The sequence below is a fragment of the Cupressus sempervirens genome, chromosome 4 (genome assembly GCF_028749045.1).
Source record: "Cupressus sempervirens isolate cs-2001-9-10 chromosome 4, ASM2874904v1, whole genome shotgun sequence".
Classification (NCBI taxonomy): domain Eukaryota; kingdom Viridiplantae; phylum Streptophyta; class Pinopsida; order Cupressales; family Cupressaceae; genus Cupressus; species Cupressus sempervirens.
In genome coordinates this window covers 620,228,710-620,243,217 of record NC_143121.1, presented here as the reverse complement: position 1 = coordinate 620,243,217, position 14,508 = coordinate 620,228,710, and the positions used below count along the sequence as shown (strand labels likewise).

Sequence of the window (14,508 nt, the reverse complement as noted above, 5' to 3'; positions counted from 1 at the left end):
CCCACATAAATTTAAAAGACAGATCACGTTAATTAAATTTGGGATGTCAACAAAGAAACAGAAGATTAGTGGGATGTCACAAAAGCCATCACTAACTGGAAGAGCTATTCACTTCACAAGATGGATTAGATTGTCCAATAACAGCAGATAAGGTTAATGTGTCCTATGGAATAAAGATTGAAAAGCTATGGAAAATAAAATGGTAAAACATTTTTAATTCAAAAGGACTCTGGAACACAGAAACACAAACCTCAGAAATTGGGACGATGAGCTCTGTCTGAAGAGGGGTGTACACATCTTGCACATCAGGAACCACAAGCATTGATGGCTGCACATAGAAAGAAAGCTATGAAAATGATAGATGTACTGAACCTCTATTTTAATAACAGTATCACAATAACATTCAGTATTGCTGCAGGCAAAACTGTTCATATCTGTTATCATATATCACAACATGATTTTAAAATGTTATTTAGAGAACAATATATTCAAAAAGATTTCTGAGCTAAACTATACTTCATTACCTTACAAATCAATCACTTATAATCAACAGGAATCTCGGTAATTCATCAATCATTAAAATTTCATCCTTATATTGCTGCTCTGTTAAGTAGGCTATTAAAGAAAGATTCTCATTTCTGATCCAAAGAAGCTGGGCAATTTTTTCAAAAGATAAAACAAGCATTATCACCAACACAAATTCTTGCAACATGAGTTTTCAGAAACATTAGATACTGAATAGATGACTTGGGATCAGGAAATGTAATAATTAGACAAGATCAACAACACCCTGCAGCATTTAAAGCAAGTACATTGAAATCCAATGTAAAATGAACTCTTTATGGTTCATCACAGTGTATGTCAAAACATCTCCAGAAAGGCTGTGTGCTCTCTAGTGTGCCCAAATGGGGATGTACAACAATCAGCTCCACACAAACATGGTCATGATTATCCATAACCTGATTACAGTAAACTAAGGCTCCACCTTCATCAGCCGCAATTAATTCTAATGTAAAACCAAACTCATCAATCAATCAGTTGATCACATTCAATAGCACCTGAGAAGAGTGCTAACTACAACATAAGAATGTCAAATGTATGTTGACATGCCCTAATTTGATTAATACAAAATGTCTGGTTTAGTTTTCATGTTCGCCCAGTATAGTTTGCTTCAACTGTTTGCCTGAAGCAAAAATAAAGCAAAAAAATGAATTGAAGAGTTGATAAAGGAAAAAACCATAAAATTCTTGTGTTAGTCGGAACTGGTATGCTTGGTTTGATCAAACTAACTATGTTAAATAATGAATATCAAGTTTGATGATAGAAAGTATGGACAAGTAGCTTTAGTTTGTTTTGAAAAAATTCAAAAATGATATTTCACGAGTAAATAAATCAAAACTTAATTGTAAGCTCAAATAAAAGAGACTTGAAAAATAAATTTGACAGAAAAGCACAATTCCTAGACCTCAAGAGATCGAGTTTTTCATACTTGTATCAACTTTCATCAAGCATGTAACTAAAAGGTAAGCAAAACGATGAAAGTTTTATGCAAATAAACTCCAAAAAGTACAAATGTATGTCACTACATTCCAAACCGGTCAAAACTTGAAAGTGAATCAGTGCTGTGTAGCTTTTATAAAGAATGGTATAAATTGGTAGTCTACCCATTTCAGGCTAAGTTTACCAAATTCTTCCCTGGAAGTGGAAGAACAGGGTCCTAGTCTGGTATGTCCCAAATATGGGTTTGGATTTGTTCAGGCACAAATACGGCCCTGGTCCCACATTTGAAGTGGTTTTTTATCTAAGCAGTAGAACCCAGACAGAATTTGAGTTGTGAATGGAGACAATGAACTTAAAATAGGATATCTAAGGTGTCCTCTAAGAACTGTTTGCAAACAAAAGCATATCACCATCAGTTGTAGTAGAGGATTGATGCATGACATTGCAACTTCACAATCAAGCATAAAGGCATAAACAAAGTTTATTATCAATACTGTGGCATTGCAGCATAAGGGAAGGGTCAGTTGACATCACCCGGACACAGCAGAAATAACATCTGGGGGTGCCAGCAGTAAAATCATTCATCGGATAAGTAATTGCCACATTGAAACTGCAGCTATTGACAGAGGAGATATTTAGAGTTGATATACATTGGTGATTCGAATATCATTGACGAAAGACATCTGTTCAGGAGTTTTAATGGAGCATTGTCATTATCTCTGCCACATATGAACAGAACAAATCTGAAATGGTGACATCATATTAATCAGAGGTGGTGAAGCATTAAGGAAAGTAGGGTATAATTCATCAATGACCCCATCAGATGAATTACTACAGGACTGTTTCCATTGAAAACCTGAATATGTGTGCTTGGAGTGATTCGTCATCTAAGCCTGCTTGCATCAGGTTGATGTTGTCTCAATAGACAATACATAGACATCGTGGGTGGCTAATCTGCTGGACTAGTGTGGAAAAGTAGAAATTATGCAATGTTATACCAGGCCAGGAAGCACCAAAATGAGTTTTATGGATGGGGGGCCAAAGGGCCTAAGTTTGGAGGATATCGAGGGTTCTGTGGAAATGCTGGGGGGCAGTGCTATATATTCTATATGCTAAATGCCAGTTATAAAAGACGATAAGGCTATTAAGAAGTAAAATACAAAAATTGCAAAAGCCAAATACTAAATACTTGAACATTGAACAATGAGTACTGAATATCGAGTTATCAATTAGAAATTAGAAAACTTTATAAATTTCAATTTACAAATGAAATTGTTGAATGAATGATTTCTATTATATCAAAAATATCATAATGATGATTGCAATGAGTAGCATTATATCAAAACAAACACAAAATGTCAAAATGTAATGGACACCTCTATTCATCCCTCAAGGAAAACTTCTCATTATTGGAACTATTGGACTCGTGGATCCCCCAAACAAACACCAACCAGCCCTACATCTAAAGGCATTACTCCCTCAAAATTTCAAAATGTAATTGACACCTCTAATCATCCCTCAAGGCAAACTTCTCATTACTGGAACTATTGGACTCACGGATCCCCCAAACGAACACCAACCAGCCCTACATCTAAAGGCAATACTCCCTCATCCTCATCAATCTTTGATGGATCCTCTAAACTCTACAACCTAGGATACCAATTCGCCCTACACAGGCTCGTTTTCGCATCCGAAGCCAACGGATGCATGGTACTTCCGGAAGCCCTATGGAAGCTGGCCGCAAGCCTGTGGCTGTCTTCCAGCCAGCTTAGACTGGCTTCCACACGCACCCAAGGGCCTAGCGGCCAATAGCATAAAGAAAAACCCAAAAACAACTTAAGTTCCCCATTATGTTGTTAGCATGAATGCTGATGATATTCCTTTGGGGGAGTGTCCTAAGCATTGTATAGATGGATAACATGTTGCATTCACACAGTGTTTGTCATTAATGTCAACACAGGATTATTTCTATGAAGAATGGCAGAATAGTAGACAGAGAGAGAGGTCATACAGACTGTTTATTGATGATCAAGTCAAGTGCAATTGAGGATGTATTCTACATTGTGTCCTAGTTCTGTGGACAAGTGCACATACAAAGAGTCGAAGAAATGTAAACGATATTCAAGATCTATAGAAGACAATAAGTAGACAAGGTACTTGATAAGTGGTTCTGATGATTGATTTGTATCTCTTAACTGGGATAGAATCATGACGAGCGTAGTTAGACTGTGATAGCAGACAACTTGATGATGACGTTAGTAAATGCACAAATCAGCAGTTGCACGTATAATTACGAAAAGATGTAATGTTTTGTAATATCTTAATAAGGTCACATTATAATTAATTGGGAAAGCCTCAAGGCCGACTCAAGGAATTATTTCGAGGATATGGTATAAAGGAAGGTTATTTTTGTTGTGATGAAATGTGAGACATGTGATTGATGTGTGAAATGCGAATTGTGCATGTGATATGCAAAGTTGGTAAATGCGTGTAAGCAATCCAAGGGATTATTTGGATGCAAAGTTGGTGAGCCGGTATTGAGATCGAAAGAGGATAGGTCCGATCAAGAGGACAGAGGAGTTCAAGATCATTCATTTCTATTATTTTGCTAGAAATAATATAGAGGCCAATTGGACAGTGAGTTCGGTGGTCTTGCCCCTCAAGCTGTTTAGACAGTGGGTCCTTCTGCCTTCTCCAACTCCTAACAGGGTTGGCACAACTCCTAATAGAGTTGAAATCTCCTAACACCGATTCAAAGTCTCCTAATAGGAACTAATATGTACTGAATGTATTTCATTGGCTCTTAACAAAGTCCATCCTCTTACAAGGAACTTTTATATTAGTACATCATTTTGTGGGTACTATCCCCGCCAGGGTTTTCCCTTTGATCAACAGTTTCCCTAATTAACATATCTAGTGTTAGTGTGTATGTATATTTTCTTATGGTTGCTGATTATATTGTTCACATGGTTAAGGATTAATAAGTTTGATAAATGTTTTAATAGTTGGATAACTAATTCACGCCCCCACCCCCTCTTAGTTATCTTGGTGGACTTTACTTTCTAACATATACATGAGCCTGAATTGATTTTTTAGGTTTTTTTTCCTAGAAACCCTAAAATGACCCTAAAGGTGAATTTATAGCATTCACAACTCATTTTGAAACTCTATTTGCACCTACAGCCACTTCACATTTGGTCTCTAATATTGGACTAAGTTGCTGATCCGGGTTTTAGTTCAGGTACAGATACGAGATTAGGGTACGTGGGTACGACAATTTTTCCTCCCTTGCGGGTTTGGGTTTGTCCGTATATGTATGCATGTATGTATGTTAAAACATTGAAGTTACAAATATAAAAGAAGAGTGATACTCATAAATTCATAATGGCCAGTAAAGCTATAAATTAATTAATTATAATACTGATACAGTTTCAGATTACAAGCATTGGCAATTGACATCAATATGAACATGATCAACTAACATAACTAATGGCTGGCTTTTACAGATATATCAACAGTCATGTCCTTGGATCTACAAATGAAAAAAAATCAATCCCTGACCTTCAAATGAACTGAAGTAGATTGCTGTTCACTACTGTCATAAACTATGGGCATTACATAGAACAAATTTGGCTTGAATAATATTACCAAGCTGTTGCAAGACAGTATCTAAAGCTGATAGAAAGAACATGCTCATGAACAAATCATAAAAACATACATAAACTGACCTACCGCCCTGGGGTACTTCCTAGGTGCCCAGGGCCACTGTAGGTCCTTCACAGAAAGACCCACAGAAAACCTGTGAAGTACCCCAGAAGAACCAGTACCAAAACTGTACTAGTACCAGGACCTAGGCCTACATAGCAGAACCCAGTAACTGAGATATTGATATATCATGTGAATTTTGAAATATGTCAAATTTTGATAAAGGGTGAAGTATCATAATAGTCATACTATCCAATGATTTAGAAAATAAAAAGTATAGATTTCTAAGATTGTAGTTGTCTTCTTTGGGCTATGATTACTGTGGTTGGAAGGCAACATTGATTTCTGAAGCTGATCATCATATATCTATAATTGAGGGCATTATATACTGGGTGCAATTGGCTTAGCTGGGCGTCTACAATTATCAATGTCAGAAAGGGAATTATATGCACACCGACGCTGCATTTCTGGGCAGTTAAGTCCTGCAACTTGGGTGATTTACAGAGGTGCTGGACGGCATTAGCTGTAAGGTTTTTGGAGGAGCAGATTACCCTATAGGGTCTGTTTGCTATTGGCTGTAAGGGCATTCTTCTTGGTTGGCTGTGGAGACTTTCTTCTCAGACTGCAACCTCCTAAAACAGGTCCACATTTTGCTGCCATAAGCTAAACAGGATTGATAGAGACGTGGTCTGCTGCAAGCTTTTGGAATCAGGTTCTTTGCATTTGAAACTGTAATTTGTTGTGCATTTCATAAAGGAATTAGAGCTGTGGATTGAAGTTTTATGTGCATAACTCATAAATAGAACAGTGATCTCTTTTCGAAAATTGGCTATCAAGAGCAATTGGTCATTCGCAGCCTGATTAAAGATTTATTTCAGTATTTGGCATACTGTAATAACCCTAATCTGGTTATAACCTTGACAAAAACCGATTTCTTCACTATTCAATTGTTAACATTTTTTCGAGCACTTAGCAAACAAATTCAAACCGAATGAAAGTATTGCTTTGTGCAAGTTTGTTGTTTTATAGTTTTTGAACAATGTTAGATGCAAATAGGTAAGCCACTATTGATCAATGGTAACTCTGGAATCCTCAACCTGCTGAAGCTTAGTGCTACCGACCACCAATGGCACTAACACATCCACATGTCTCTATGTGGTAAGTTCATCATCAAAACTATGACTAGGACTAGTGGGTGTCATACTAAACACAGGTACATCTGCATCATGAACTACTGCTAGGGAAAACCCAAAATGGTACCAAAACTCACCATAGGCCAATAGAAAGCCTAATAACTCCACAACTAAGACCCTTAAATCCCAATGTCAGCTCACGAGGGTCGCAATGATGAACTGACCAAGCCAACTGCAGAAACCTGCTAAAAATGGGGACATTACAATGTCCCCTCATGAAGGTTGAGGTTCCTTGGTACATCATTAATATTCTAGAGCGATGTGGTGCATTCAAATTCAATGGAAAGTCCATATATGATTAAACATATGCTTGTGCATTAACTTCAATTTTTATCCCTATTCTCCACCCCCTCCTAAATCAACCAAATATTGGCATTGCATACAACTTCACCATTACCATGAAATCACATCTTCAACAATTTATCATTACAATGTTATACTTAACATTACTACTTTGCATTTCTTATTATTAAATAAAAATGTTCCCCATTTTTCCGTATTTAATAAGTCATGTCATAGATAGATTTCTTAGCGTTGGCAAATTGTTTAAATGACACCTAAAACAACACAAAAAATTATTTTTATATGTTACAGTTCCTCTAGTTAATTTTTCTCAACTTCTATTTTTCATGCTTTTAGAAATAATTTTCTATGTACTTTAATAGCTTCATGTTGCTTAATTTCTATTCTCATAAGATCACACTCTTCCTCTTCATAGAAAATTTGGCATTGTTGTTAACTTGTTATATCAACTGCATTAAAATATTAAATAGTAATTTGACATTTTATAGATAATTATTTCTTTAAAAATGGATATTATGCACGTCCATTATAGAAAGTTTTATTTTTTATCTAAAAATTTTTACAGAAATCTTTTCTAATAAAAAATTTTACTTTATGTATCATCCTTAAAAATGGATTTATGCACATTAATAATCTATTACATATGATATATATCAGTTGCATATTTATTGACTTTTAAATTATTAATCTATTAAAACATAACAATAAATAATAAACAATATGATTATTATTTTTTGATTGGTAAATAATGATTTTACTAATATATTATAAGTAAAATACAGAGGTTGCAAAAATGATAGAAATAATATGCAATTGACATAGGATTTCCCCTATAACCAACAAATAAAGACTGTAAAAACCATAGATGGAAAACTCGCCGAGTACTCGGCAAGTTTCAAACACTCGCCGAGTTTTTCAGCTCGGCGAGTTTTTGGCCACTTAACTCGCCAAATCAAAAACTCGGCTGGAAGGTATTTACTCGCAGATTAATCGCCGATTACTCGGCTAAAACTCAGCGAGTTTTAACTAAAAACTCGCGATTTCCTGGCCCGCGGACTATGACGGCTAAAAAGGGCACAAAGTTATTTTTTTGCTCATTGTTTGTTGTATTTGCATTGTCTAGAGCCTTGAGGCATGGAGAGAAGAAGGTTTGGAGGCATTCTTAACTGATTGCAAGTGATTCAAGACGGATTTGAGTGGATTTTAGAGGATTCTAACCGATTTTCGAAGACAAATTTCTTTCCAGGTATGTTCATTTTATCATAGTTTGAAATTTTTTTATAGTTTTATAACAAATGTTCTTTTGTTTTTGTTGTTGTTTGTAAATGATTTCAAATGATTTCAAATCATTTTAAGTTTAACTCTATGTTTGAACTTTGAATCATTTGAAACCCTAGCTTCTAAGTTTTAACTTTGTTTATTCATTTTTCTATAAATTTATGTATAGGGCAGCGGTCAAGCATTAAAAAAATGACAAACCCGCAAGAAGAGTGGCCACAAACACCATGCCCATCTGGATATATAGGCACTCGGCCTAAAAATGCAAGAGATAAGGCATGGCGGTATGCCTATGAAGCTCCAAATCCAAATGATATTGGGAAGGTGATATGCATTCCCTGTGAGAGAAATATTTCTGGAGGCATAAACCGCCTCAAATACCACCTTGCAGGCATAAAGAAACATGACTCAAATCCTTGTCTCAAGGTAACTGATGAAGAAAAAAGATTCATCCATGCCCTACTTGCAGCTGCTGAAGAGAAAAAATTGAATAGGGAGAGGACAAAATTAGCTATGAGGGCAGCCATAGCTGAATCAGAAGGAGCTCCTTTTGATATGCAAGAGGAAGAAGAAGCACTTGAGAACATACCAAGATCTCTTCGTGGCCCACGGATCCGCAAACAAAATTTCTCATTTACCGGTTCCACTTCTTCTACATCTCCTACTTCTTCATCATCACCATCCGGATCCCCATCAGGGATAGGTGGTTATTTTGTGCCCAGGGACACACCTGGAGCACAACCATCATTAGAGGGCACTGCATGGTTTAAGGAGGTGCATGAGCAAACTGATATTGCAGCAGCTGATTTTTGGTTTTTCAACAATATCTCAATGAATGCCGCTAATAGTCCCTATTGGGTCAATATGGTGAATGCAATGACAATATCAGGCAAAGGGTACAAGCCGCCTAATCGCAAGGATATGAGTGGAAGGTTAGTATTTTACTATTTAGTAATTGTAAATAATTGTGATTCACTTTAGTTCATTGTTATATTTTAAATCTTAATTGTTATAACTTATTTCCTAATTTTTTACTAACACTTACACTTTATTTAATATTACACCTAAATTTTGTAGGTTGCTTGACAAAGCGGTTGGTAGGGCAACATTGTTGATAGAAGACCAAAAGAAAGAGTGGAAGAAGTATGGCTGCACCATTTTATCTGATGGGTGGACAGATGGAAGAAGTAGAACCATTATTAACTTCTTGATTGCTTGCAAAGATGATGTGGTGTTTTGAAAATCTGTCAATGCCTCCAACAAAGTGAAAAATGCAGCCACATTGGCTTTAATGTTGGAGAATGTTGTCATGGAGGTGGGAATAGAGAATGTGGTGCAAATAATCACAGATAATGCAACAGCATATGTTGCAGCAGGTAGATTTAATTTTTTATATTTGAATCAATATGAATTATGAATGTAATGCTATGGAATCTGGATAATGGTATTATTCAATTTAGATTTGATGTAATTTGTAAATACTAAATATGGAAAGTTTGTTATTGATTATTGATTTTTTGCTAATCTTTTAGGTAGAATCCTCCAAGAGAGGCATCCCACACTTTTTTGGTCACCTTGTGCAGCACACGTCCTTGACCTTCTTTTGGAGGACATAGGAAAACTTGATTGGGTGAGTCCAATTGTGGAAGATGCTAGGCGAGTCACGAAATATATCTATAATCACCCATGGGTTCTCAGTTTGATGAGAAAAGCCACTAAAGGCAAAGATTTGATGAGACCTGCTATGACAAGGTTTGCAACAGTCTTCTTGACGTTGCAAAGTATTCTTGACCACATATTGGCTTTGAAGCAAATGTTTGTGTGTGCTGATTGGGTTGCTTCACCTTACGCAAAGAAGCCCGAAGGAGAGGCTGTGGCACGAATAGTGTTTGATGATAGCTTTTTTGCAAAGGCTAAGGAGATTGTGGAGGTAACTTCATTATATTTTTAGTGTATTCAAGTTTCATTATCAATTCATAACTTACTAATTTATTAACTAATTTGTATTTTTCAAATTTCAAATGTAGATGTCTCTGCCCTTGGTTCTAGTCTTGCGCACATGTGATGGGCAGCAATCCCCAATGGGAGGTCTTTATGAGGCCATGGATAGGGCGAAAGAGGCTGTTAGAAGTTACTATCACGGGGATAGTCTCAAATTTGACCCCATTTGGGAAATAATTGATAGGAGGTGGAACAATATGCTCCACCAACCTATTCATACAACAGGCTACTTCCTCAATCCCAAATTCAGGTACTATGATAATTGATTGTCCTTGAAGTTGGGATTTTAATAAGTCTTTATTTTACTTTACTTTTTAAGGTTGTGTAGTAAGATTTGATATCATTTTCTATTTGTTTTAGGGCTGATGATTCCTACTTAGATCCTAATGGAGAGGTCATGGAAGGTCTCTCTAAATGCATTGAGAGAATGATATCAAGTGAAGATGAGAGAGACCTTATTGTGACCGAATAACAAATCTATGTGGAATCAAGGAGTCTTTTGTTCTCTTCTATGCTAGCAAAGAGAGCAAGATCTACTCAAGCACCAGGTAAAGCATCAAACTTTAAATTTTTTGCTAATTGATAAGTTGCGCTTCTAATTTTTTTTTTATTGCTTTATAACTTTTTTAATTTTGTTTTGTAGATGCTTGGTGGGCAAGTTGGGGTGGCAATACCCCCAATTTAAGGAAATTTGCTCTCAGAGTCCTATCCCAACCTTGTAGCTCATCCCATTGTGAGCGCAATTGGAGCTTATTTGAGTCCATCCATACAAAGAAAAGAAACAGATTGACTCAAAAACGGCTTAACGACCTTGTTTATGTGCACTATAATCTTAAGTTGCGCATAAAAAAGGCACAGCTCTTAGAACTACCTGGTCCGCTTGATCTAGATGAGATAGATCCTTATTCTGATTGGATAGCACAGGAGCCAAGTCCATTGTTTACACCAGATGAGATCGCTGATTTGGAGAGGTAGGCCATGGAGGGGGAGGCTAACGCTGATTTTCAGTTCACTATGGATGACATTGAGGATGAGGACGAGGATGATGATTCAGGCGAGGATCGGGCATTACCATTAGGAGGAGATGCATCCTCTTCTAAGACGCCGAGCCAGTTAGTAGGGACGTCGAGCGAGGGGGCACAACCACAGAGTTCACAGTCACGCAGCTCACGCCCTATCCCAGTGCGGGGCACTTCTTCTAGGACTAGACCCCCTCGCTTTCCTGCTAGTGCAAGTGAAAAGAGGAAGATGTGATTGACATTGTCAAATTGTATTGATGTATTTAGACTTTTAGTATTTACTTCTAGTTTGACAGATTGAAACTATTTAGTAATTTACTATTTTGCTTCCTACCATGAGCATTCTACATGAGAATGCAATTTTGTACGCATTATACATTTATATATATCTAAACTTTGTTTCTTTCTTTTGTATTGTCTTTAATTAACTTATTAGATGCATCTTCTCATTAAATTTTGCAAAATAAATGTATTTTTAATTAAATTTCAGCGGTTTTTTAGGTTCCCGAGTTTTTCCGGAGTTTTTTTTTTAAATCGCCGAGTTTTTCCCGATTAAACTTTTGGGGGGCTTGGCGAGTTTTTGCATTTGGCGAGTTTTCCAACTATGGTAAAAACTATAATATTTCTATTCCAAAATCAGAATTCCAGTCTGATCCTAACTGAAACTACAAAATCAATATTTCATCTCTTTTTTAATGTTTTCATATGTGCAAGCTAAATAAATAAATACGATTTAAGTGCTGGGACACGACTTAGCATTTTATTAAGAAAAAATAGTCATTAATTAGAAATAGACATGAAATTTTATCCTAGTTTAGTTGTGTTGCCTACAAAGTTTTATTATTCCTTTTTGAAAGATAAGGGAACAAGACTTCTAAATTGCGAGATTGAGATACACGTTTGTTGCAAGACTTTTAGAATTTTTGGGTCATCAAAGCCATGACAAGGAGTTTTAATTCTTTCCATGTAGCAAGCATCCTACTTTTATTTCTAGGAATTTCTCCAACAACAGGAATATTATATAGTCTGATGATAGAGATTACACTGCTGTCATCAAAGTCTGATGTAAATTTAACAAAAATAAAACTGCTATGATTGAAGACCGATTTAGGTTTAACAGGGATATTTTAGTGTTTAAATAATGGCATTTAAAAAGTGCACTCATATATATTTGTCCACTGTACAAAGTCCAACTTCTTCAAGATAGATGATTTACCTTGTTTCAGATGATTCAAATGAGAGTTGGTAGGTCCGTAAAAAATGTGTGAAGAATATCATGAAAATTGCACCCAGCTAACTTACCCACTTTGAGGCCAACACATCAACCAAGTTTTAAGCTAATATAACTCTCTTGTTATCTCTTCCTTCAATCTTTAAGCATCATAAGCCTAGTTTGCAGGTCTAGAAGAACCAATTTTAGATGATTTCAGGTGTTCTGTACATTAAAACAGACTAAACAGAAATATAAAACACTTGAATCACCCAGTCAGATTGCTTAATGCACCATCCAAAGTCACTGAGCGAGTACACACACTTCCAACACTATCAATCAGCCACAAGGAGACACAGTAAAAATGTTGCGGGTCTGATCTTTGTGTCTAGTTATGTGCATTGGCAGTGACAGGGTCCTCAACATAAGGCCACCGGCTAAAGCATATCAATATATCCTCCGTACAGCTTCAAACCACCTCAAAACTTACTGAAGTATGTCAGTAAATAGTCCCAGACTTCAAGTTGGATACAGGTCTGTAATCCTCAGCCCCAGCCGGAAGAATGATCTGTATGTTTGATGGTTATCTTTTTTACCAAACCCTTGTTTCTTATGACAGTAGATGAGCAATTCTACAGTGGTAATCTCAACTTCTGCATGGTCAATGCTAATCTTTTTCACCATTCGTGCTTGCTGGCGCCGCATCCAATCCAAATAGCAGTGAAAAACCGAGTAACACACTTTCGTTGCCAACAATAGTCCTTACTTTTTCCAACGTGCACGCAGCCAGTCACCCTTTTTTCTGCCAGCATAAGACATTGAAGTCTGGCAACCTTTCTCACACAAAATAGCCTATCGGCTAATAATCAAATTATACACAATGCACAACCACCTCGAATATAAACAGGGGAAGAGGTACAGAAACAACCACTTACTGCTACATCAATCAAAAATTAAAAATGCAATAAATATTGTACTAGCAGCTTTACTAATAATGTAAAATGGCAATAGCCTAAGTAAACTTAAGTCTACACCAACACCCCCCCACGTGCAAGTTAAGGAAATTATCGTGCAATATGGGAATGCAACATGGGTCCCTACAATAAGGCCATGTTAAGTACCTATGCTGTAATATCCCTAACCGGATATTTGCTAATTTCTCTTTTAACAATGTAATCAGAAATAAACCTTACAGATATTTCCAGCACAATCGAAAAACCAGTAGAAATTCCGATTGGGGTTTATTCAACTTTTCTCAGATATAACATTCAAACTCAAATATAGGCAAAATGGAGTACAACGCTATAATAAAACCCGAAGAATTCTCCACAAGAATATCACCCGTTATTTCATAGTAATATCCAAGATATCGAGCATATAACCATGTGTTACAAACCAATAAGATAAAACCAGCAAACTCTTATAACTCCTTAAAATACGTTATTGCATTTTACAATAACTAGTACAAAAACCCAATCATAAATACAGATTAACAGTCACATTGGAATGCTAGAATAAGAACCTATAAGCGCAAATGAAACACCTGAACTAATGTTCTCCGGGACAATGGGTTTGCGTCCACTATCTGCTAGCATGAGGGGCTACATCCTCAAACTAGCTGAAAGCTGAAGCTTTCTGAAAACTCTCACAAGAGAGAAAATCGAACTGAATCATAAAATCAAGCATAACCAACAATGAGCCTCTTTCTCCTTTTAAAACACAAACTAGGACTCCTCGGCTCCCCTGTAGCTTTCATCTTATTCCTCCTTGACCTTTTGTCATTTTTCTAACATTAAATTGACCTTTTAAATATTTTAAGTCTGTCTCAGAGTCAATTTTAATATTATATAAAATTATATTTCAATATTTCTAATGTCCCAAAAGGGAACATTACAAATCTCCCCTCCTTAGATTACTTGTCCTCAAGCAATCAATACCAAGATCTCACACAAATCTGTAGGTAGACCTATAGCCCAAACTAAAAACAATTCCAGCCATACGACGAAGCAAGATATCACTTTGCAATCTATCTTTCAACCGAATCCCCAGATCCCATATAACTCTTTGAAAGAACTCTGCACCTGTGAACTGAATAACTCTAATTATCACCATATTCAACCTCAAACTGAATAGGACCACAATAAAATCCTTGTCTAACCGTAGATACATTCTGCCAACACCTGGATCCCAAACTCTGTTATGTTGCCTCATTGCTATGATGAGATAAAAATATATACAGGGTTCATGTATAATCTAGTAGAATGTGAAGGCCTAACCTAAATGGATGATGTAAGAAATG

At 36.3% G+C, this 14,508-nt stretch overlaps 3 protein-coding genes across 3 annotated transcripts in view; 2 read left to right on the top strand and 1 right to left on the bottom strand.

Moving 5' to 3' along the window:
* Nucleotides 1–14,508, bottom strand: part of LOC149562745 (protein transport protein SEC24 C-like) — a 158,613-nt gene that overhangs the window by 41,953 nt on the left and 102,152 nt on the right. Inside the window, exon 10 of the mRNA XM_089826163.1 lies at nt 251–328. Within this exon, the coding sequence (XP_089682289.1) occupies nt 251–328 (78 nt within the window). The remainder of the gene's footprint in view (nt 1–250; nt 329–14,508) is intronic.
* Nucleotides 8,172–9,339, top strand: LOC149562748 (uncharacterized). The gene is made up of 2 exons (XM_089824191.1): nt 8,172–8,911; nt 9,057–9,339. Exons 1-2 carry the CDS (start codon nt 8,172–8,174, stop codon nt 9,217–9,219), a joined length of 903 nt encoding a protein of 300 aa, XP_089680317.1. The 3' UTR covers nt 9,220–9,339.
* LOC149562747 (uncharacterized) lies at nt 9,428–10,246 on the top strand. The gene is made up of 2 exons (XM_089824190.1): nt 9,428–9,909; nt 10,007–10,246. The coding sequence occupies exons 1-2, from the start codon at nt 9,682–9,684 to the stop codon at nt 10,244–10,246; spliced, it is 468 nt and encodes a 155-aa protein (XP_089680316.1). The 5' UTR covers nt 9,428–9,681.

Coding starts and splice junctions, on each gene's coding strand:
- LOC149562748 (XM_089824191.1), top strand. CDS start 8,172: ATGACAAACCCGCAAGAAGAGTGGCCACAAACACCATGCCCATCTGGA. Junction 8,912..9,056: donor CGCAAGGATATGAGTGGAAG/GTTAGTATTTTA, acceptor TAAATTTTGTAG/GTTGCTTGACAAAGCGGTTG.
- LOC149562747 (XM_089824190.1), top strand. CDS start 9,682: ATGAGAAAAGCCACTAAAGGCAAAGATTTGATGAGACCTGCTATGACA. Junction 9,910..10,006: donor AGGCTAAGGAGATTGTGGAG/GTAACTTCATTA, acceptor TTTCAAATGTAG/ATGTCTCTGCCCTTGGTTCT.